At 36.9% G+C, this 22878-nt stretch overlaps 1 protein-coding gene and 1 pseudogene across 4 annotated transcripts; one reads left to right on the top strand and one right to left on the bottom strand.

The window, feature by feature from the left end:
* Positions 1 to 847: 847 nt before the first annotated feature.
* Positions 848 to 17384, top strand: KLRF1 (killer cell lectin like receptor F1). 4 transcript variants are annotated; one of them, XM_070463995.1, is made up of 6 exons: positions 848 to 1047; positions 3256 to 3354; positions 4670 to 4825; positions 9888 to 10027; positions 10811 to 10923; positions 14511 to 17384. In XM_070463995.1, exons 1-6 carry the CDS (start codon positions 963 to 965, stop codon positions 14617 to 14619), a joined length of 702 nt encoding a protein of 233 aa, XP_070320096.1. In that variant the 5' UTR covers positions 848 to 962; the 3' UTR covers positions 14620 to 17384. The 4 variants fall into 4 exon arrangements, with proteins under 4 accessions (XP_070320096.1, XP_070320097.1, XP_070320098.1 ...); XM_070463996.1 differs by having other exon boundaries at positions 4670 to 4816; XM_070463997.1 differs by lacking the exon at positions 10811 to 10923.
* A 1875-nt stretch (positions 17385 to 19259) lies between these two features.
* Positions 19260 to 22235, bottom strand: LOC110143541 (endogenous retrovirus group PABLB member 1 Env polyprotein-like; annotated as a pseudogene).
* Positions 22236 to 22878: the final 643 nt, after the last annotated feature.

Here is a 22878-nt window from a genome sequence, read left to right on the forward strand (position 1 = left end):
GGGATTCTCCAGGCAAGAACACTGGAGTGGGTTGCCATTTCCTTCTCCAATGCATGAAAGTGAAAAGTGAAAGTGAAGTCGCTCAGTTGTGTCCGACTCTTAGCGACCCCATGGACTGCAGCCCACCAGGCTCCTCCGTCCATGGGATTTTTCAGGCAGAGTACTGGAGTAGGGTGCCATTGCCTTCTCCACACACATCTATATATTTGTTTGAAATCATCCAGTCATGTACCAACAATGGATGGATTTCATTGTATGTAACTTAGACCTCGCTAAAGCTAAGAGGAAAAATAAATCTCAACTATCTGTACTGTCTCATGAATATTGGGCAACCTCTTTGAATACCAGAAAAGGTCATTGGACATTATGATTTGTTTCCTAAATTCTTCTTGAAAATTGTTTCTACATAAGACTAGTCTTTAGAATGCCAAAAAATATTGTCAGTGATTTTTTCTTTAAATTATACTACTAAATTATTGGTATAATTTATAATCAGTGTTGTTTTAGAATCAGGAAAGAATTTAACTGAGTAATTGCAAGCTATTATAATAAATCAAACATCCATCTATTGGGGAATATAATTGAAAATTCACCTACTTAAGCTAATGCAAAAGACCAACTAGCTATTATTAACTCAGCCCTAAGAAGGGTACAATTTTCATTTCCCTGACCTTACAAATTTAACGGGAGGACGTTTTAAAAGAAAAAAAAACAAGCAAACATTAAGTTCAATTTGTGGTGGACAGTTGAGAAATTATGTGTTATCTTTGCTCGGAAATTAAAAATAGCATTTCCTTTGAGGTTTTCACCAGTGGATGAAACTGTGAACCCATTGTATGCACCTTGAGTGGACCATTTCAGGACAATCTCTGATTAGCAGTGGTTTTATTATTCTTCTCTTATTGCATATTAAAAAAAAACAAAACATACACTTTTACATAGGCATTCACTCACATTTGAAGATGCAAGATGAAGAAACATACATGACTTTGAATATACAGTTGAAGAAAAGGAGTTCTATCCAAACATTTCAATTTAAATGTCAAGGTATGGAATTCAGGTTTTTTTTTTTAATTGTTGTGGATTAATATGGGTGAGGATTTACTATGAGTTAATATTCATATGCCCCTTCTTGGATCACTGTCTTGTCATGGTGGAGGGGTTTGAGAAACTTCGTAAATCTATGAGCCATGCCATAGACATGAACTTGAGCAAATTCTGGGAGATGGTGTGAGACAGGCAAGCCTGGCAAGCTGCATTCCGTGGGGTTGAGATGAGTTGGACATGCCTTGGAGACTGAATAATAATATTCATTTAATATTAATGTGGATAGTAGTTTCCATTATTCTGGTTTTTTTTTTTTTTGGTTCTTGGACTGTTTCATTTTTGTGGTATTTCCCATTCTCTGTCTTTGCATCTATCTTTTCTCTTTTTCTCTTTATCAATATGGGACTAACAGCTGTTTGCTTTGAAGTAATATTTTGCTTCATATTATTAAGGATATACCTAGGAAATATACACATCTAGTTAAAATCAATAATTAAAAAGTGAATCTTTGGTGCCGGTCATTCACCTTCTTACCATTTATAAAATAATGGCATTTTAAATTATCAACTTTTTATTCAACTTGTCAAAAATTTTAAAATATGTTTTTAATCAGGTGAAAAAAACTTGTTTGGACAATAGAGATATTAACATGAAAGACCACAAAATGTAGGGGCTCTTCCGTGAAAATTTTCTCACATTCAGTTTGGAGATGGCATCTGTAAACCAAAATGTGTCTTTGCACAGAAAATGAGGTCAGGAAAGTGTAAAATAATAAATTTGCAACTCCTAGTTAATTTAAGTGGCACATGCTAATAACCATTATTTATAATATGTTTTGCTGGTATTTAGTAAACCTTGCTAACATTTTGTAAAGTTGGGAATTAGACATATGACATTTCAATCTTATCAACAATTTTATATTTCTATCTTTTTCAGTGTTTACTTAACTATTCTCACTTGTTTGTTCTTCCAAATAATTTTATAATACATTTTGCAGACACTTTTATTATAAACAACAAAATAAAAAACAAACAGATGTAGTTTTATGGTATATTAAATGCTTCCTAATTTATCAATCTACTTAAGGAACATTTATCTCTGACATTTAGCCTTCAAAGCACTCATGGCTGAATTTCCACCTGTTCAAGTCTGTATTCATGATATACTGATTTTTTTTTTGTTTGCTTTTTATTTTGGTGATGTGTCTCTGTTAAGTATGATATTAGCTTCATTAGGCAAAAAACTGTTCTCTTGAAAAAGTGCCCATCAATTTCAGCTTTAATTTTTAGCATAAAGTGGTGAATATTATCACTTGTGTTTTTTTTTTTTTTACTTCTGTGAGATGATGATATATTTTCCCCCAAGCTCTATGAATGTGAGATGAATGGATTTCTTACTAATGAACAGCTCTTGTATTCCTAGAATAAATCCAACATGATCATGGTATGTTTGGCTACTACTAATATGTTTAAGATTTTTGTGTGAACACTCTTAAAGGTCATTGGGTTTTCTTGTTTAAAATACATTTACTTTTGATGGTAAAGTGCTTGTGTTCTAACCTTCTAAGTTAAATTATACCACTTCTCAGGGTAATGAAAATGTGGTTTTCTTCATAATGCTGAATTTAACATGCCTCAAATTCATATTTTGAAAGTTATCCCACGATACTTATGAGAAATAATTAAGTCTGAGTTGAATTTGAATAGGCTTCCACACTCTTTATCCTAACATTTTCTGATAATCATTTGTTTGATTTTTAATATAATGGCATTTTATTACATGTGTTGAAATGTATTGACTATCATTAGTACTATATCAAAATATCCAAAAGCAATCTGTGAAATGTAAAATATTCCTTAATTGAACTCTGATAAAACTTATTTTACTATCTTTGTTAATATTACTATAAGAGAAAAGGTGTGCACCAGTTCCCTGAAATACGGTTCTGTGTGGTTTATTACACTCTTTCTTGACCAGGATTGGCAACTTCAAAGGTAGCTTTTCTCTTCTCACTGTTCTGATCATCCAGAGTGGTATCATTGCTAGATAAGATAAATATGTATTTTTCTGTTTCCTTAGGTTTTATGTTTCTAGTGCCTAATATTCTATGATATTCAAAATCCATATTGTGTACAATCCTGTTATTACAATTGCCATCACTTCACAGGAATGTACTTTCTAAGCTAATTTGTGTGATTAATTTGTCAGACTGTTCTGTGATATCACACCGATATAAAATCTTGTTGGGGATATCTGGAGGACTAAATGGTATTCTGGTTTTGACTTTGATCACCTTGAGTCTGTTAGGTAAGTTAAAAGATCTTAATTAAATAAAAATATGAAAAATGTTTACTTGTTTCTTATTACTCTTTTCATATTCATTCATTCTTCTTTACGCTAACAAAGATTTAATGAGATTAAATTTAAAGATTTAATGATTTTGCTATGTATAAGGCAATAGATTATACCCCATAGTAATATATTGATTAAGTATTCGAATCAGGTACATATCTGGTCTTCAAGTGGCATACAGTTTACTAGGAGAAAAGTGTATGTAAGTGTGTGTGTATATGTAATGTATTTGAAATCATACTTCAGGATTTCTTAGATATTTGTGAATAGATTGAATTACATTATTTTTCTTCAAAAATTATTCATTATTATTTAAGATTGAATTCAGTTTACTATTGATTTTGTCCAAATATTTGCTGAGCAGTCTTTAGACTCCAAACATTGCTACAAATCCTTAAAAAAAAAAAAAAGGGAATAGTCACGGTGAGAAATCTCATATTTTAGTGGAACAGAGTTTTAAAAAATTAGGGTAGACTGGGCTAAATACAACATATAGAGTGAAGTAAGTCAGAAAGAGAAAAACAAATATTATATATTAATAATATATATATATGTGGAATCTAGAAAAATGGTACTGATGAACCTATTTGCAGGGCAGGAATAGAGATGCAGATGTAGAGAATGGACTTGTGGACATAGCAGGAAGAGAGGGTGTGATGAATTGGGAAAGTAGCATTGGCACATGTACATGACCACGTGTAAAATAGATAGCTAGTGGGAACCTGACATATAGAACAGGGAGCTCAGCTCTGCAATCTGTGATGACCTAGAGGGGTGGGATGTTGGTGGAGAGGTTCAAGAGAGAGAGAATACATGTATATATATAGCTAATTCACTATGCTGTGCAACAGAAGCTAACACAACATTTGTAAATCAACCATACTCCAATAATAAAACAAAAAGGGAATGAAAATGCACCTGTTGGTGCACTTGAAAAAAGAAAGCAGGCTTGGAAAGAACTAGAACTAGTTCTAGAACTAGAACTAGTTCTAGAACTAGAACTTTGCTTTATTTACTATTGTATGGCAAGTTCTTAGGACAATGCCTGGCACAGAATAGATCCTAAGCAAATACATGTGCTATGCATGAATTCATTGTGTAATAATTTAATTCACTTTTCATTAAACACAAACATGGTTTAAAAGAAAATTTATCATTATCCCTTCAGTTATTTCTTGTTTCAACGATCTGAATTGTTCTGAAGAATTTGTCTCTGAGACATTGCCTAGAGAAGATATTTTCCCAACCTTAGAATAATCCTCTTTTCAAGTTTCTCAGGAAGTGCTGCCAAAATGCCTGAAAGAATATAATTCAAACATCACTCAGCATGACGATACCGGATACTTGGAAGTCAATAGTGACACAAGAGGCAATATACATGAGAAAGATGCAGGCCACTGTGTTTCAAGAGCTACAGGTAATAAAGGTATCTCTCAAGACTTTGGCCTCTATCACTTTTAATCTTTTGGACTTTCTAAGTTTGAAAAAAAATCCCACTAAACAGGTATGCAGTAGACTAAATTAACGAAGATGATATAAATCTACTTTTTACTCAAAACTTGATTCACTTATTTTTCACTTTTTTTTTGTTGTGGGAGGAGAGCTGTAAAACAACATAAAAAGGCCCTTCCCTCTAGGAATTTAAAATCATATTGAGACATATAAACAATGAAAATTAATTGTGATTGTAAGGAATAATGTAAATAACTATTTTTTTGTCTCACTTATCCTTTCTTCAAATACAAAATGGATGAAAGTAATTATATCTAAGAGGCTATCTGTTATCTGTTATGATTTTAAATTAGAACTTCCAATCATCCAGAATTTTGGGAAACTGTTCTTCCTACTTTCAAGTTTTCTTTCTTTCTTTTATTTATTTATTTATTTATTTATTTATTTATTTTTCCATTTATTTTTATTAGTTGGAGGCTAATTACATTACATCATTGCAATGGTTTTTGTCATACATTGAAATGAATTAGCCATGGATTTACATGTATTCCCCATCCCGGTCCCCCCTCCCACCTCCCTCTCCACCCGATCCCTCTGGGTCTTCCCAGTGCACGAGGCCCGAGCACTTGTCTCATGCACCCAACCTGGGCTGGTGATCTGTTTCACCCTAGATAATATACATATTTTGATGCTGTTCTCCCGAAACATCCCACCCTCGCCTTCTCACAGAGTCCACAAGTCTGTTCTATATATCTGAGTCTCTTTTTCTGTTTTGCATATAGGGTTATCGTTACCATCTTTCTAAATTCCATATATATGTGTTAGTATACTGTAATGGTCTTTATCTTTCTGGCTTACTTCGCTCTGTATAATGGGCTCCAGTTTCATCTATCTCATTAGAACTGATTCAAATGAATTCTTTTTAATGGCTGAGTAATATTCCATGGTGTATATGTACCACATCTTCCTCTTCCATTCGTCTGCTGATGGGCATCTAGGTTGCTTCCATGTCCTGGCTATTATAAACAGTGCTGTGATGAACATTGGGGTGCACGTGTCTCTTTCAGATCTGGTTTCCTCAGTGTGTATGCCCAGAAGTGGGATTGTTGGGTCATATGGCAGTTCTATTTCCAGCTTTTTAAGAAATCTCCACACTGTTTTCCATAGTGGCTGTATTAATTTGTATTCCCACCAACAGTATAAGAGGGTTCCCTTTTCTTCACACCCTCTCCAGCATTTATTGCTTGTAGACTTTTGGATAGCAGCCATCCTGACTGGCGTGTAATGGTACCTCATTGTGGTTTTGATTTGCATTTCTCTGATAATGAGTGATGTTGAGCATCTTTTCATGTGTTTTTTTGCCATCTGTATGTCTTCCTTGGAGAAATGTCTGTTTAGTTCTTTGGCCCATTTTTGGATTGGGTCATTTATTTTTCTGGAAGTTGAGCTGGAGGAGTTGCTTGTATATTTTTGAGATTAATCCTTTGTCTGTTGCTTCGTTTGCTATTATTTTCTCCCAATCTGAGGGCTGTCTTTTCACCTTGCTTATAGTTTCCTTTGTTGTGCAAAAGCTTTTAAGTTTCATTAGGTCCCATTTGTTTATTTTTGCTTTTGTTTCTAAAATTCTGGGATGTGGGTCATAGAGGATCCTGCTGTGATTTATGTCGGAGAGTGTTTTGCCTATGTTCTCCTCTAGGAGTTTGATAGTTTCTGGTCTTACATTTAGATCTTTAATCCATTTTGAGCTTATTTTTGTGTATGGTGTTAGAAAGTGTTCTAGTTTCATTCTTTTACAGGTGGTTGACCAGTTTTCCCAGCACCACTTGTTAAAGAGGTTGTCTTTTTTCCATTGTATATCCTTGCCTCCTTTGTCGAAGATAAGGTGACCATAGGTTCGTGGATTTACCTCTGGGCTTTCTATTCTGTTCCACTGATCTATATTTCTGTCTTTGTGCCAGTACCATACTGTCTTGATGACTGTGGCTTTGTAGTAGAGTCTGAAGTCAGGCAGGTTGATTCCTCCAGTTCCATTCTTCTTTCTCAAGGTTACTTTGGCTATTCGAGGTTTTTTGTATTTCCATACAAATTGTGAAATTATTTGTTCTAGTTCTGTGAAAAATATCGTTGGTAGTTTGATAGGGATTGCATTGAATCTATAGATTGCTTTGGGTAGTATAGCCATTTTGACAATATTGATTCTTCCAATCCATGAACACAGTATATTTCTCCATCTGTTTGTGTCCTCTTTGATTTCTTTCATCATGTTTTATAGTTTTCTATGTAGAGGTCTTTTGTTTCTTTAGGTAGATATACTCCTAAGTATTTTATTCTTTTTGTTGCAATGGTGAATGGTATTGTTTCCTTAATTTCTCTTTCTGTTTTCTCATTGTTAGTGTATAGGAATGCAAGGGATTTCTGTGTGTTAGTTTTATATCCTCCAACTTGACTGTATTCATTGATTCGCTCTAGTAATTTTCTGGTAGAGTCTTTAGGGTTTTCTATGTAGAGGGTCATGTCATCTGCAAACAGCAAGAGTTTCACTTCTTCTTTTCCTATCTGGATTCCTTTTACTTCTTTTTCTGCCCTGATTGCTGTGGCCAACACTTCCAAAACTATGTTGAATAGTAGTGGTGAGAGTGGGCACCTTGTCTTGTTCCTGATTTCAGGGGAAATGCTTTCAATTTTTCACCATTGAGGGTGATGCTTGCTGTGGGTTTGTCATATATGGCTCTTATTATGTTGAGGTATGTTCCTTCTATTCCTGCTTTCTGGAGAGTTTTCATCATAAATGGATGTTGAATTTTGTCAAAGGCTTTTTCTGCATCTATTGAGATAATCATATGGTTTTTATCTTTCAATTTGTTAATGTGGTGTATTACATTGACTGATTTGTGGATATTAAAGAATCCTTGCATTCCTGGGATAAAGCCCACTTGGTCATGGTGTATGATTTTTTTAATATGTTTTTGGATTCTGTTTGCTAGAATTTTGTTAAGGATTTTTGCATCTATGTTCATCAGTGATATTGGCCTGTAGTTTTCTTTTTTTGTGGCATCTTTGTCTGGTTTTGGAATTAGGGTGATGGTGGCCTCATAGAATGAGTTTGGAAGTTTACCTTCTGCAATTTTCTGGAAGAGTTTGAGTATTTAGGTGTTAGCTCTTCTCTAAATTTTTGGTAGAATTCAGCTGTGAAGCCATCTGGTCCTGGGCTTTTGTTTGACGGAAGGTTTCTGATTACAGTTTCAATTTCCTTGCTTGTGATGGGTTTGTTGAAACTGTTCTTCCTACTTTCAAGTTTTCTTTTAGTTTAAATTTTTAACACTTATTTTTTGAACCTTTGACGTTTATTTAATAGTTTGATATGTGAAAAGCTACTGTTGATTTATTTTATAATTACTTGTCAAAAAATTTTTCTGAAATCCACTAGTTTACAGTTTCCTTATCCCATGTAAAAATGTCATATGTATTATATTTACTTATTAACATTCTTTTCTTTCAGATTACCTGTCCGTTTACATGTACAAGTCCTCATCCAATTGAAATATTATAATTTTACCACTTTTTTATACTCTGGCTATCTAATTTCTCATTAAGTAATGAAACTTTTTCAAAAGTAAGAAAGCTTTTATGGGTAAACAGAAGATCAAATAGACACCATTAAGCATTCATTAAAGTCAGTCTAAATCCTGTATAACTGAACTATAAGAAATTAATTTTCTGTAAATTTTCTTACTGAGGTAATGTTAACAATTATTTAAAATTAAACATCAATGGTGTTATGACATTCAAATGTGCAACTACCATTATCTGTCTACTTCCAAAACATTTTCATCACCCAAAAGAGAAATCCTACGCTCCTCTTTTCATTTTGGGGTGAGAAAAGTTATTTTGGAGTTAGATAGATGTGCATAATGTTTGCACACCCTTTGGATGTTCTAAAACCCATGGCTTTTGTACTTTAAAATGGCTAGCATGGTGAAATTTATGTTACATAAATTTTGTCTCAGAAAATACAGAGATTATAAAGGCCCCAAGTTTGAATAGTTACATTGATCTGTGCTTATATTTTTTTTTATTATACTACATTTTCCTTCATTGTTATTCTGAAAGTCTCAGTTTCAATTTGAGAATACGTTAATTTAAATTTAAGAAACTCAAAGGACCTGCAATTATAAAGAGGATAAAGAATTGTTATTCATCTCGGTATTACTTAATATCAAAAAGGAGATATTAAAGAACAATTTACACACATAAAACAATGAGAAAGATTTCTAAAACTTTACCTGGGTAAATGCTAAGCAAATGGTATAGATAATAGTTAATCTCTCATAGCATTAATGCTATATATATCTTGACTGGTACATGCTACTTTAGTAATCATATTAGATTATGACATGAAAAGAAATCCCTTTATATCTGTCTAGGTTTTGCTTCAGACTTCCCACGTGGCAATAGTGGTAAAAATCTACCGACAATGCAGGAGACATAAGAGATGCAGGTTCTGTCCCTGGGTGGGGAAGATCCCTGGAGGAGGGCATGGCAACCCACTCCAGTATTCTTGCCTGGAGAATCCCATGGACAGAGGAACCTGGTGGGTTACAGTCCATAGGATTGCAAAGAGTCAGACACAACTGAAGTGACTTAGCACACACACACACGGGTTTTGCTTCATCTTACTAATTTTCTTGGGACGTCCCCTGATGGTTCAGTGGTTAGGAATCTAAGTTCCAATGCAGGTGACCTGGTTTAGATTCTTTGTCCAGGAACTAGGATTCCTGATGCCCCAGGGCAACTAGCCCAGCATGCTGTAACTACTGAGCTTGCACGCTACAACTAAAGAAAAGCTTGCATATTGCAATGAAGAGCTCACACAGACAAAAATATAAAAGAAATATTTTTAAATAGTTTTCTTAATTTTCATGGACTCTCATTTGTATTTGGGATAACTTGTCTGAGTCTGAATACTTTGTTAGGATTTTATCATAGCTCTACTCTTTTTCATACAATATGCAAATATTTTCACTGTCAATTTGTAGGAATGTGCTCATCAGAATGGCTGAAGTATCAAGAAAAGTGCTATTGGTTCTCTAATGAGATGAAAAGTTGGAATGACAGTTATAGATATTGTTTGGGGAAAAAATCTCACCTACTAATTATTCAGAACCAACTTGAACTGGTAAGTGGTTTAGTATCAGGCTTATGATACTTGCTGCTTTGCAGTTTAAAAGGCTTATCTCAAATTTCTTCCCACCTTTTCATTAAATTATCTTTTATCTTGGCTACTGAACTTTGGTGCCCTTTTAAATTCTGAGCTGGAATTCAGTGCTTCACTTGACTTGGGGTAATTATGGTCTGAATATTGATGTTTAATTTACAAGTAGTGGTAGTTCAGCTGATAAAGAATCTGCCTGCAATGCAGGAAACCTTGGTTTGATTCCTGGGTTGGGAAGATTCCCTGGAGAAGGGACAGGTACCCACTCCAGTATCCTTGCCTGGAAAATTCCATGGGCAGAGGAACCTGGTGGGCTACGTGGGGTCACAAAGAGTCAAACACGACTGAGCCACTTTAACTTTCACTTTCACTTCACAGCGTATGTCCTGGTACATGATATATAGTGAAAGCTGCTCAGTCGTGTCTGACTCTTTGCAACTCCATGGACTATACAGTCCATGGAATTCTCCAGGCCAGAATACTGGAGTGGGTAGCCGTTCCCTTCTCCAGGGGATCTTCCCAACCTAGGGATCGAACCCAGGTCTCCTACATTGCAGGAGGATTCTTTACCAGCTGAGCCACCAGGGAAGTCCATATGATGTATAATGTATGTATAAATAAGATGATTGACTAGGATAAGAGTCCTCATCTAAAGTGTGAGTTGTCCAGTAGAATTCTAAAATCTTTCTTAGTATGTCTAAATCATTGTTATCCTATTCATTTAATTACTCATCACCCACTTTTTAGGCTTTTATACAGAAAACTCTAAAACAATCAAACTACGTGTGGATTGGGCTTAACTTTACTTCCCTGAAAAGAACATGGACCTGGGTGGATGATTCTCCTTTGGATTCAAAGATGTGAGTCTTTCCCAAAAGACAATATAATCTATTCTCTATCAGAGAATTTACCTCTTTAAAACATCTATAAACATATCAAAATGAACTCAAAAATTTTTGGTACTAAAGAATCTGAAAGGATGAAAATTAATGTGGTTGGAGTAATGACAAATTTTGGCTTGGTTTTTAAAGCAAAAGGACTTGAAAACAATAGTGATTGTTCACTTACTGATTTTAAAAACTAGTCACACTTTATATGGAAAGGTACACTGGAAACAATGTAGTCTTCTGCTTTCAAAGTTCTCAATACTTTTTTAATTTTTATTTTTAAAATTAATTTTATTGGAGTATAGTTACTTGACAATAGTGTGTTAGTGTCTATTATACACCTGAGTGAATCAGGTATACATCCTTGTTTTTGGAGTTCCTTCCTGCCGGGGTCCAGCCCCAGCAGGATCCAGGGGAACCCTCAGCATGAACGGCGTCAGTGAATGAGAGAGAGACAGACAAAGCTTGGGGACTGAGTCTGGAGTTTATTTTTGCATGGCTCCTTTATACCCTTAACAACATCTTTGGGGAAAGTGCATATTGCTTACACATAGGTCATCTCAAAACATTACAGCAACTTGACCTTCAACAGAAACTGGATGTCACCCACATACTTTTCATTCACAAGAGTCTTATCATTTGGCCTTCACGCCTGCTAACATTTCATGGCTTGCACCTGGTGTGACTTAAGCAACTTCAGTAGCCGACCCTGTTTTTCTTGTGATTAATCTATTTTCTTTCTAATAGGCGTCATCTCTATGGGAACTAGATAGGATTACATTTTTACAGAACAGAAATGCGAAGGACTGCAAAAACAGCAGATATAGCACAAAACAGGCTCTTAGTCTAAAAGTTAACTACCTGCAAGAAGTCACCAGCTAATCTCTATCTAAAGTATTTTCTATTAGGCACATTTGTGGCTATTATATTTGTGGAGCTTTTCTCACCCCACGGAGGGGCCTATGCTTAATGGTTTCTTTTGTTAGCGTACTGTGCTTAGGATGTTTAGAACAATCATGAGCATTTTTTTTTGCAATGAGAGCACACATATATCAAACAAGCCAGAATGCCAGCAAAAGGGTTTGAATTGAAGCATTTCCTTCATCCCTGGCCCCTTCATAGGGTACCAGCATCCAGGAGATTTATTAGTTAGGGTTTTAAGTTGGTCTTTATTCAGTGAAAGAGGAGCAGGAGAGCTCTCGGCAGGCAACACAAGAATCCGCAGCAGGGCAAACAAGAACAACAGCAGAAAAGGGGGGAGGATACAGGGTGGGGTAGAGGCCGAGGCCAACCTGGAGGGTCCCTTGTATCCTGAACGGCCTTGCCTGTCAGGTTTTTTCCTCATGACCTCGTCATGGATGGGATCCCGGACGGCCTTGCCTGCCCGGTATTTTCTTCATGACCTCGTCACGGGCGGGACCTCCCATAATGGCTCCTGGCACCTTCCCATTTGAGTCACGTCAGACCCTGAGTAGAGTTCCTGGAGCTATACAGTAGGTTCTCATTAGTTACCTATTTTGTACATTTTGTACATAGCATCAATAGTATACGTATATCAGTCCCAATCTCCCAATCTCATCCTCTCCTTTTTCCCCCTTGGTGCCTTCCCTGGTATCAATGCATCTTTTAGTCATTTTTAGTAATTAAAAAAAAAACTCTACATGATTTTTTTGTACTGTAAGATCATCACAATGCTAAAAAAATGAATAAGAACTACAAGACAGAACAAAATAATCCTAAATGCTCTCAGCAGCTGCAGGAGATTATTGCAATTTTGAAAATTTCATGAATGCTTTTCTGCACTTGTATTAATTTATAAAATTATATTATACTATAGTAGGAACAGTAAACTCAAATATTATCCCTATGTTGGTAGGCAAAGTAATGGTCCCCCTAAATGTTCTAATCCCCAAATTCTGTGAATGTTACCTTAAGTCTAAAAGAGAGTTCATGAGTGTGATTAAATTAATAATCTTGAGATAGAAGTGTTATGCTGGATTATTCAGGTGGGCCCAATGTAATCACAAGTCCTTATGAGAGGGGTAAAGTAGGGGCAGACTTGGAGGAGATTTGAAGATAAATGCAGAAGTCCAAGTTGTCTGATAGCCAAGGAGTGCAGGCAACCTCTAATACCTGCAAAAGGCAATGAACAAGTTTTTCCCCAGTGCCTGCAGCAGATAGCTTCAAAGACACTTGATTCTAGTTTTTTAAGATGAGCTTTGAGCTTCTGATATCTAGAACTGCAATATAAAAAAATTTGTGCCTCTTTAAGCCACTAAATTTTTGACAGCTGATTACAGCAGTGATAAGAAACATTCACTATGGAACCAATACTGTTGGTTAATAAATACCATTGTGTTATTGTCCCTTCACTCCTGTTTAATTATTAGATATTACTTACCTTCTATCTCTGGAGAAGGGAATAACAACCTACTCCAGTATTCTTGCCTGGAGAGTTCCATGGACAGAGGAGCCTGGAGAACTACAGTCCATGTGGTTGTGAAGAGTCGAACACGACTGAACGACAAACACACACATTTTCTATCTCACTGCACTAAATTAATAAATTTAAGGAAGTCAACTGAAGACATTATTTGGAATGGAGAATAAAATTATGGGTGAGATCTAAGTTGCATCACTGGACATGACCTGATTGGCTACTTACGAAGATGCTAACTTAGGTTTCTTCCTCATGCCAAATCCACTAAACACTACCTTTAGGATTGAGTTTTAACTCTGGACTATGCCTAGGGATTTTTGTTCAAAAACATTCAATACAAAATTCAAGCATAAACATATATAAATTCAAATGTAGGTGTATTTTCCAATATGAAAATCCAATACTTACTTTTCCGCTATTATTCTGGAAGCTTTGAAAATCATGTACATCTTTACTGTGACCCCTTCTTAAACCTTTTTTTTCTAAGTTTAAATAAATTCTTAACAGAATAAATCACTAAGTACAATATTTTATATATAACTTCATTATTGTATTCATCACATCGCTTTATGGATAAGTATTATGATACATGTATAATTTATTTAGGCCTTATTTATACATATATAAATTATTTAGGATCAGTTTGTGGCAGGTGAGTGTTCTACCACTGAACCACCATTGCAAGCAGGTCAGTTTGGGTACTAAGTTCTTTACAAACATCTAGTCATTTAACCTCTGTAACAACATAATGAGGTAAATATTTGTATCACTATTGTACAAACGGATATGAAAAACCAAGAAAGATTTATTGGGCTACCCATGTGACTTACTCCCAGTTTTTAATCTAAATGGATGACATTGAACAATGGAAAGAATACTAGGATAGAAATGTGAGCACAGATTTTTTCTTAGCTCTGTCATTTACAAACAGATTTTGGAATTCTTTATCACAGACAGTAATACTAAATTACAGAGGCATTGATAAGTTTCATGACTCTAAGTATTTGAAAATGCCTTAAATATTTGAGTTATCTTTTAACTGAGGGAGGCTTTTAACTGAGAACAGAATGGATGTCTTCGGCAATGATGATGAATAATATCTTTATCTTCTCCTTTTCAGATTTTTCATAAAAGGACCAGCTCAAGAAAATAGCTGTGCTGCCATCAAGGAAAACGGAATTTACTCTGAAACTTGCAACAGTGTTTTCAAATGGATTTGCCAATATTAAAATTTTTAAAGTGACAGTGAATTATCAAGGATCAAAGTTTTGATCTAATATGAATCTTCAGGAATAAGAATTTAAAATTGCAATTAAACACCAGCCTGGCTTCTCTATTTTCCTCAGTCATGTTCATCTGTCCTAGTCACAGAGTAACTCATGTTAACAATCTAAAATATACCCTCTGATTCTTTGTGTGATAATATGAACCCATACATTTATATTCATGATGTAGTTCACCTTTTCTTTTACAACAAATGTGAACAAATTATGTCTGCTTTTCTGTTGTTTTGCTTTTTTTTATTGTTAACAATATCTTATGCAAATTTCATGTAGTTCTGAGTTATATCATAGTGTGACTTCCTGTGGGGCTTCCAAGGAGGCACTAGTGGTAAAGAAGCTGTGTGCCAATGTAAGAGAAGATGTAAGAGACACAGGTTCAATCTCTGGGTCTGGAAGATCCCCTAAAGGAGGGCATGGCAACCCACTTCAGTGTTCTTGTCTGGAGAATCCCACGGACAGAGGAGCCTGGCAGGCTGTGGTTCACAGGGTCGCAAAGAGTCAGACAGAACTGAAGCGACTTAGCATGCACACACATGGCTTTATATTTTACACCCCTTTATTGATAAACATTAACTTTAACTTTTTTCCCAGATTTTTGCTACTATAAACTATGCTGCAGTATTCTGAATATCTTTTTAAATGGCAGTACTTTTATTTCTATGACGTAAACTTTAAAACTGGATATTCTGAGTAAAAAAGTGTTAATGTTTTTGGTTTGCTGCTGAGTTTATGCAAGTTTTATCTAAATTTAGAAGCTATCACAAACTTATAAGAAGACTATATGTACAGGGGAAAAAAACTTAACTTTTCCCCAAACCTGTCGAGAATTAGTTGCCAATTTGATGAATTTCATTATAAAATTTCAAGTATCATTGGATATTTTTATATGTATTTCCTACAAAAAAACCTACTTAATTAAAATACAATTATCAATCAACAAATTAATACTAACACAGTACTACCATCTCTAAGTCTCTGTAACATTTTCCAATTATCAAATAATGTTCTTTTGAATTAAATATCCAGATCAGAAATATTTTCTGCATTTAGTTACTTTGTCTAATCTCCTAACATCTAGAAGACTTCCTTAACCTTTGACATTCATAAGCTGATGCTTTTAAATATTACAGGCTGGATATTCTGTAAAATGTTCTTCAATTTAAATTTGTTTGATTATTTCTCATAGTTGTATTCAAGTTATGTCTCCCTGGCAGGAATAGCAGAGCAATAATGTAGTGAAGCTTTGTTCATTCTTTCAGAAGATGCAGTTTTTTGTTCCATTGTTATGATGCTTACTTTGTTCACATGGTTAAAGTGGCACCTGTTAATGGCAACCCACTCAAGTACTCTTGCCTGGAGAATTCCATGGACAGAGGAGCCTGGCAGGCTACCATCCATGGGATCACCAAAGCCAGATATGACTGAGCAACTTTCACCTTCATTTTATCAGACTTCACTGTAAAGCTTCTCTTTTATCTTTGTAATCAATTAATATTTTGTTGTTTTCTACCATTCCACCACTTCTTATTTATCCTAGCACCCATGGCCAGACCTCTAGAAATTCTGAGAGCTTGGATTATTACTAAAGCTCCTTTCCTTGTTGGAGATTGAATTTTTTCTCCTCAATGCTACATGACTCTCAAAACACTACTCTGCTTTTCACATTTTCCTTGTTAGCCTCTTTCCCTGTGAAGTTTAGTACTTTGGCAAGTAGCTTGAAGAAAAAATATTAAGCTAAATATCTTTGGCTCTTTTTTGTCTTCAGAATTTTTTCAAGTGGATTGACAGCAATTTTTATCTCAACTAGGACAGTGTCTGCTAGCCATGGCCTTCTGCCCAGATTCTGAGCAGGTGACTCTTCACCAAGATACTGCTAGGAGAGGAATAACTCCCAAATTATTTTTTTTTATGTCTTTGAATAATTCCTGTTTCTTCATTTACCTTGAGAACTTTCCAATGCTTAAAAAAAAAAAATTGTTTGTTTGTTTGGATCCTGCTCTTCTAATTTTTCTCAGCATCAGCTGGTCTCTGACAACCTGCATTATTACAGACAGAAGTATATAAGAACTTTCAAGTTTATCCTTTTTACATCATTTCAAGATTTTGTTGTCAAAGAGAAAAGGAAGTAAACCTTAATAAATTTACTTTTATTGGAATTCTCAAACAGTTGACAGAGCTTATAATTACCATTATTATCATGGTGTGATAACAAAAACTACAGTTTATTATCACTTGTCATGATCCAGAAACATTGATAAAAGATTTAAATGTGTCTCAAGTAATTGGTCCAACTACATAATGAAGCTGTTATTATTACTTTTAAGATGAGCTTTTTGATTGAGAGACCAAGTAAATTTGTCCTCAAATTGGTGACAGAATCCATGATTAAATGACCTCATTTGAAAGTTAGTTTGAAATTAAGTCAGTAAATAAATGTTAGTGGTGACTCATGGCATTTCTGGGTTAGTCACAGAGTCTATGAATGGAAAGTCCCTCAATTTAACATTGCTGTAACCACTCCCAGTTCTTAGGAAAGGCATTAAAAAGTAATAATCCATATCATTGATATGGTTATTCATTTGCCAATTAGAACATATTTTTGAAGTTTAATATCTTTGTGTTACTGGGCTTCATGGTGTATTCTGAGTGTATAATAACGAAGACATGTGATTCCTTCATTTGAGCAACTTAATAGAAAACTGAAACATTCACTGGGTATATGTGATTCATTGTGACAAATTACAAAAGGCAGTGGAGTAAGTTATTATGAGAGCACTTAATGCGATATCTAACTCAGGGGAATCTTCCCAAGGAAATGTCAAATAAATTTGCAGACTGAAGACTTGAGTATACATTGGCTAAACGAAAAAGTAAGACATTGAGTTTGAAGGGAGAAATGTTTCAGTTGAAGGGAACTGCAAAAGAGAAGAGAACGTGTATAGCAGTTGGGTAACGCTTTGAAATTTAAGATGGCTCAAGCAAAAATTGCCTTCCTGGTGGTTCAGAGGGTAAAGAATCTACCTGCAGTGCAGGAAACCAGGTTCAATCTCTGAGTCGGGAAGATCCCCTGGAGAAGGCAATGGCTACCCACTTCAGTATTCTTGCCTGGAGATATTCCATGGACAGAGGAGCCTGGTGGGCTACAGTCCATGGGGTCACAAAGAGCTGGACATGACTGAGTGACTAACACTTTCACTTTTGAGCACAAATGATGAAAGAGGAAGTATGAGAAAATAACTCTCTTTAACACAAAAATCTCTTTTTTAAACTATGTGAATTTTGTAATTCCTAAACTTTGTCGTGCTGTTTACTTTCTTATGAAACCCTATGTGAAGTGAAGTGAAGTGAAAGTCGCTCAGTTGTGTCCAACTCTTTGCAACCCTATGGATTGTAGCCTGCCAGGCTCCTCTGTCCATGGAATTCTCCAGGCCAAAAACTGGAGTTGGTAGCCTTCTTCAGGGTAACTTCCCAACCCAGGTCTCCCATATTGCAGGCAGATTCTATACGATCTGAGCACCAGGAAAGCCTCAGTTGGTAAAGAATCTGCCGGCAATGCAGGAGACATGGGTTCAATTCCTGAACTGGGAAGATCCCCTGGAGAAGGAAATGGCAACCCACTCCAGTATTCTTGCCTGGAAATCCCATGGGCAGAGGAGCTCTGTCAGCTACAGTCCATGAGGTTGTAAGAGTCAGACACGACTTAACAACTAAACCACCATGAAACCCTATACCTGTTACCATACATAAGATACAATGATGTTTTCACATGATTCCTGGGGAGCTGCAGTGTAAGGGGAGAAAGTATACAGAGAGTTGTTTTAATTTCACTGAGGAAAAAAATTTTTCTGCAGGTGCCAGACAAATAGTTTGGGACAGCTAGTGCTCAAAAACTCTAACTCCTCAATGGGTTTCAGGAAAGCATTTTTAAAGGCATGCTGAGGGAGGGGAGTAAGAGTGTGTGAATTTCTCATTTCTCTGATTGTCTGATGGTGACGAACCAGGGTGGCATCACAAGGGTTAACATTATCAATCCTTGGGCTCCGTAGCTCTGAGGGCCACTGTTTATGGGCACCAAGCAGTTAACTTCTTCCATTTGGTAGAGGTTTAAGCATCTGTAAAACAACTCTGGAAATGTGTGTCAGATACTACTATCCTGATAATTCAGAGAGGAGGTAAAGATTCTTTGATGCCATATGACTGATTACTGTAAAACTATTATCAGTTCTCCTTCCCCCAGTGTTATTTTTGTCACTACATGTTTACAACTTTTCAATCATTGTCTTTTCTTTCTTTTTTTTTTAAAAAAATCTTTTTATTTTGGGGTGGAGTACAGAGAATTAACAATGTTGTGATAGTTTCGGGTACACAATTAAGGGATTCAGTCATACATATACATGTATTCATTCTCCCCTAAACTGCCCCCCCCCCCATTCAGGCTGCCATGTAACATAGAACAGAGTTCCCTGTGTTGTATAAATGTCTTTGTTGGCTATTTATTTTAAACATAGCCGTGTGTACATGTCCATTCCAACTCTCTATGTCGCAGCCAGATGCTCCAGGATGCAAACTCACTCAGAAGGACAATGTGGATAACGGAGTGCAGTTTATTACACTGGTGGGTCCAAGGCAGAGTTTCCTCTTCAATCAGGGACCCCGACCAATTTCTGTGAAAACCTTAAGTATACCCTAAGTGTATGGGAATAAGCCCACATCACAAAATTCCTCAGTCCTACTCTGGAAAATGTCAAAGGGAGATACAATCAGGTTACAGCCATGATTCATAATCAGAAGGGTCAGCTGGTTATACATTGTAGCCTACACCAATGGGTCGCATAAAGATTACAAAGCTGACTGACTACATAGGGGATTCTTTCTGGCAATGGGAAATCTTGGTATGAGATCTTGTGTTTATCAGTCCAGGAGGTCTGTTAGGCCGTAGGTATGCTATCTCCATGGCTATGACATAGTCCAAAGTTTCACTGGGAATGTAAGATGGAGTTTCCTTCTTTTTCAAGATGGAGTCAGCTCAGCCTGTTCCTTTCCTCCTTCATTCCCCCCTCTTAATGTTCTCAACTTCCAGTGTGAGTGGCACTCACTGGGATGTACTGTATTTTAGGTTTCCTGGTATATATTTGGGTAAATGAAGTCAGCCTCTGTGAAACAAAGTTAACAACACATTGGAGAATACAAGGTCCACATAACAAAATCAACAGAGCAACTATAACAATGGTTAATATAGTTTTCCACCAATCACCCTTCACCATGATAGAACAGAAGTCCAAAAAGGAAGATTATCATCAGACATAGCTTTTACCTGACCTTTCATGTCATCTAGGTGGCTGATATATTGCCAGATAAATCAGGAATATATACACAACATTCAACTTTAATTATAGCACAGGTCCCTCCTTGAGCAGCTGTAAGTATGTCTAAAGCCATTCTATTTTGAATTACTGCTTTTCTCATTTGTATTTGTTCAGTATTTAGTGCTTGAATAGCTCTCAGGCTGTCATTTAGGGCTCTTTGGGTGAAATTAGTTAGAGCTTCAACTCTAATCATTTTGTCCATAGTACCCAATGAGGGAACAAATATAGCAGCCAAATAATCATACCAATGGAAAACTGATCGTGACCATCTGGCCCGTAGGGAGGGTAAATTTAAAGGCTCTTGTATTGTTGACATGATGTTTCCATGGGCAAAGGCCAGACCTAAAGTACACCTCTCTATCCATCCTGGGGCAGCCAAGGCCATAAGTTAGTCCCACATAACCAGTGAGTGGTGGCTGCTATTATTACAGTTTCCATACTTGATTTGTGTTGTTTTGTCTGGTGCAAAAATTCACATAAGCTAGGCATATCACCCTTCCGTAGAGGTGATACCCACCACAGGAGTCCATCCATGTGCATGGCTGCACACACCCAGCAGTTAGATTGTTTTATGAAAGTCAGTATAGGAAGGTGCCCACAAAATGAAAATATTGTCCTGTGCAGAAACTATGTCTAGTCTCAAGATGATACCAGAAAGTCCGTGTAGCAGGAGTTGGTTGTAGAGTTTCATCTCTTTTTCTTCTATCTCATGATGATCTTGGTTTTCACATAGATCAGCAGGGTCCTTCTGTGCAATCCACTCAGTGTTCTCTGGGTCTGTGTGGTATGCTCTCTTCACCCTCGTGTGGTGAATCCAGAGAGTGACAGCTGCAACTTTAACTGCCATAGGGGTGGTTAGAACAACAGTATATGGACCCTTCCAATGTGGGGCCAAGGACTCATGTTTCCAGTCTTTGACCCACACCTGATCGCCAGGCACAAATTCGTGAATCTGTTCTCCAAGAGGGAATGGCACCCTTTCTTGTACAAACTTAGTTATTTGATTTATTACCTTACCCAATTGTTCTATCTGCTGTGAAATCCCATCCCCCTTTATCTGTAGCAAGTTTGCTGACACCTGTCTCACTATGGGAGGGGGTCTCCCATAGACAGTTTCATAAGGAGAATAACTGTGGGAACTCGGTGTCACCCTTAATTTGAGCAAGGCCACCAGAAGCAAGTCCATCCATGAGCAGTCAATCTTTATATTCCATTTGGTGTTTAAGAGTTCAGTTGGTTCTTTCTATCATTCTGCAACTCTGGGGCCTGTATGCTGTATGCAATTTCCATTTGACACTTAGAGCTTTGCATACCTGTTGAATTAGGTCGGCTACAAAGGCAGAGACATTGTCTGATCCTATGCTCGTTGGGAAATCAAATCTGGGGATCATCCTCGAAGCAGACAGCAAGCCACTTCCTTTGCTTTTCAGTTCGGGTGGGGAAGGCCTCCATCCATCCTGAGAAGGTACATATCATAACCAGTAAATAGCGACAGTGTTGCAGGGTTTCATTTCAGTAAAGTTCACTTCTAAATGTTCAAAATGTAGAGTGTGTTTTAATTGTATCCCTGGGGATTTTTGTTTATGTCCAAGGGCAGCATTGACCTTTGAACAAGCAGAACAGTTCTGAAATTCCATTCTACACAAGGAGGAAAGTCATGGAATTAGGAAATATTTTCGAATTAATTCTTCTATTTTGTCATGTCCCAAGTGAGTTGTCTGGTGAACCTGAGATACCAGTGTGGGGGCTAATGCCTCGAGTACCAGTAATCTGCATCCAGCGGTTCCCACCAACCTTTTCATTTTTGGTGGCCCTTTCTGCTTTGGCCAGCTGGTCTTGGGCTGTAGTATACTGTGGAGAGACAAAGTTAACAAAGGTTCTGATAGATTCCCCGACCAGCAGCCCCAAATTTCTCAGCCGCATGTTTTGTGGCTTTATCTGCTAGTCAGTTTCCCCGTGCTTGTGGGGTGTCTTCCTTTTGGTGACCCCGACAATGCATCACTGCTACCTTTTCAGGTTCCCATGCAGCATCTAATAGAGTCAAGATTTCTTCCTTGTTTTTAATGTCCTTTCAGTTTGCTGTCAGAAGACCTCTCTCCTTATATAAAGCCCCATTCACATGTAAACTAGCAAAAGCATACCTGGAGTCTGTGTAAATGTTTGTCTTCTTACCTTTTGACAGCTGGAGGGCCTGGATTAGAGCATATAGTTTGGCCTGTTGAGCGGACCAGTGTGATGGCAGAGAGCTAGCCTCAACGATGGTTTCTTCCATGACTACTATCCCCACAGTCGTCCTTGTTTCAACAGGCTGGTGCTATCAGTGTACAGGACCCAATCTGGGTCTGGGATTGGCTGGTCTCTCAAGTCAGGTCTGCTGGCATAAACTTCTTCTAGGATTTCCTTGCAATCATGTGAGGGCCCACTTCCTGGCTGACAAGGCTCAATAGTGACATGGGGGTTCTCACATAAAAGTCCCTGGTATTGAGTAATCCAAGATGTTTGCAGCCATCTGTGGGGTCACCTTGTAGGAGAGTGTTGACCTCATGGGGGACTTCTACAGTTGAGTCCTGGCGCAAAGTCAGCTTGGTTGCCTCCTGGACTAGTAAGGCAAATGCAGCAGTCACCTGGAAGCATCCTGGCCACCCGGTGGCAACATTGTCCAGTCGTTTCAAGAGATAGGCCATGGGTCTGTCCCAAGTCCCCATAGTCTGGGTCAACACTCTCATAGCCACCTTGACTTTTTCAGTTATGTAAGGAGTAAACGGTTTGATGAGGTCTGCCAGGCCCAAGGCAGGTGATGACGTAATTGCCAGTTTTAGTTCCTCAAAGGCCTGCTACT

This window comes from Odocoileus virginianus, unplaced genomic scaffold (assembly GCF_023699985.2).
Source record: "Odocoileus virginianus isolate 20LAN1187 ecotype Illinois unplaced genomic scaffold, Ovbor_1.2 Unplaced_Contig_11, whole genome shotgun sequence".
Lineage (NCBI taxonomy): Eukaryota > Metazoa > Chordata > Mammalia > Artiodactyla > Cervidae > Odocoileus > Odocoileus virginianus.

Excerpts from the sequence above, each read along its gene's own strand:
- KLRF1 (XM_070463995.1), top strand. The coding sequence starts at position 963 with ATGCAAGATGAAGAAACATACATGACTTTGAATATACAGTTGAAGAAA. Across the intron at positions 3,355-4,669 it reads GATCACCTTGAGTCTGTTAG|TTTCTCAGGAAGTGCTGCCA; the intron begins GTAAGTTAAAAG and ends CCTCTTTTCAAG. Across the intron at positions 10,028-10,810 it reads TTCAGAACCAACTTGAACTG|GCTTTTATACAGAAAACTCT; the intron begins GTAAGTGGTTTA and ends CCCACTTTTTAG.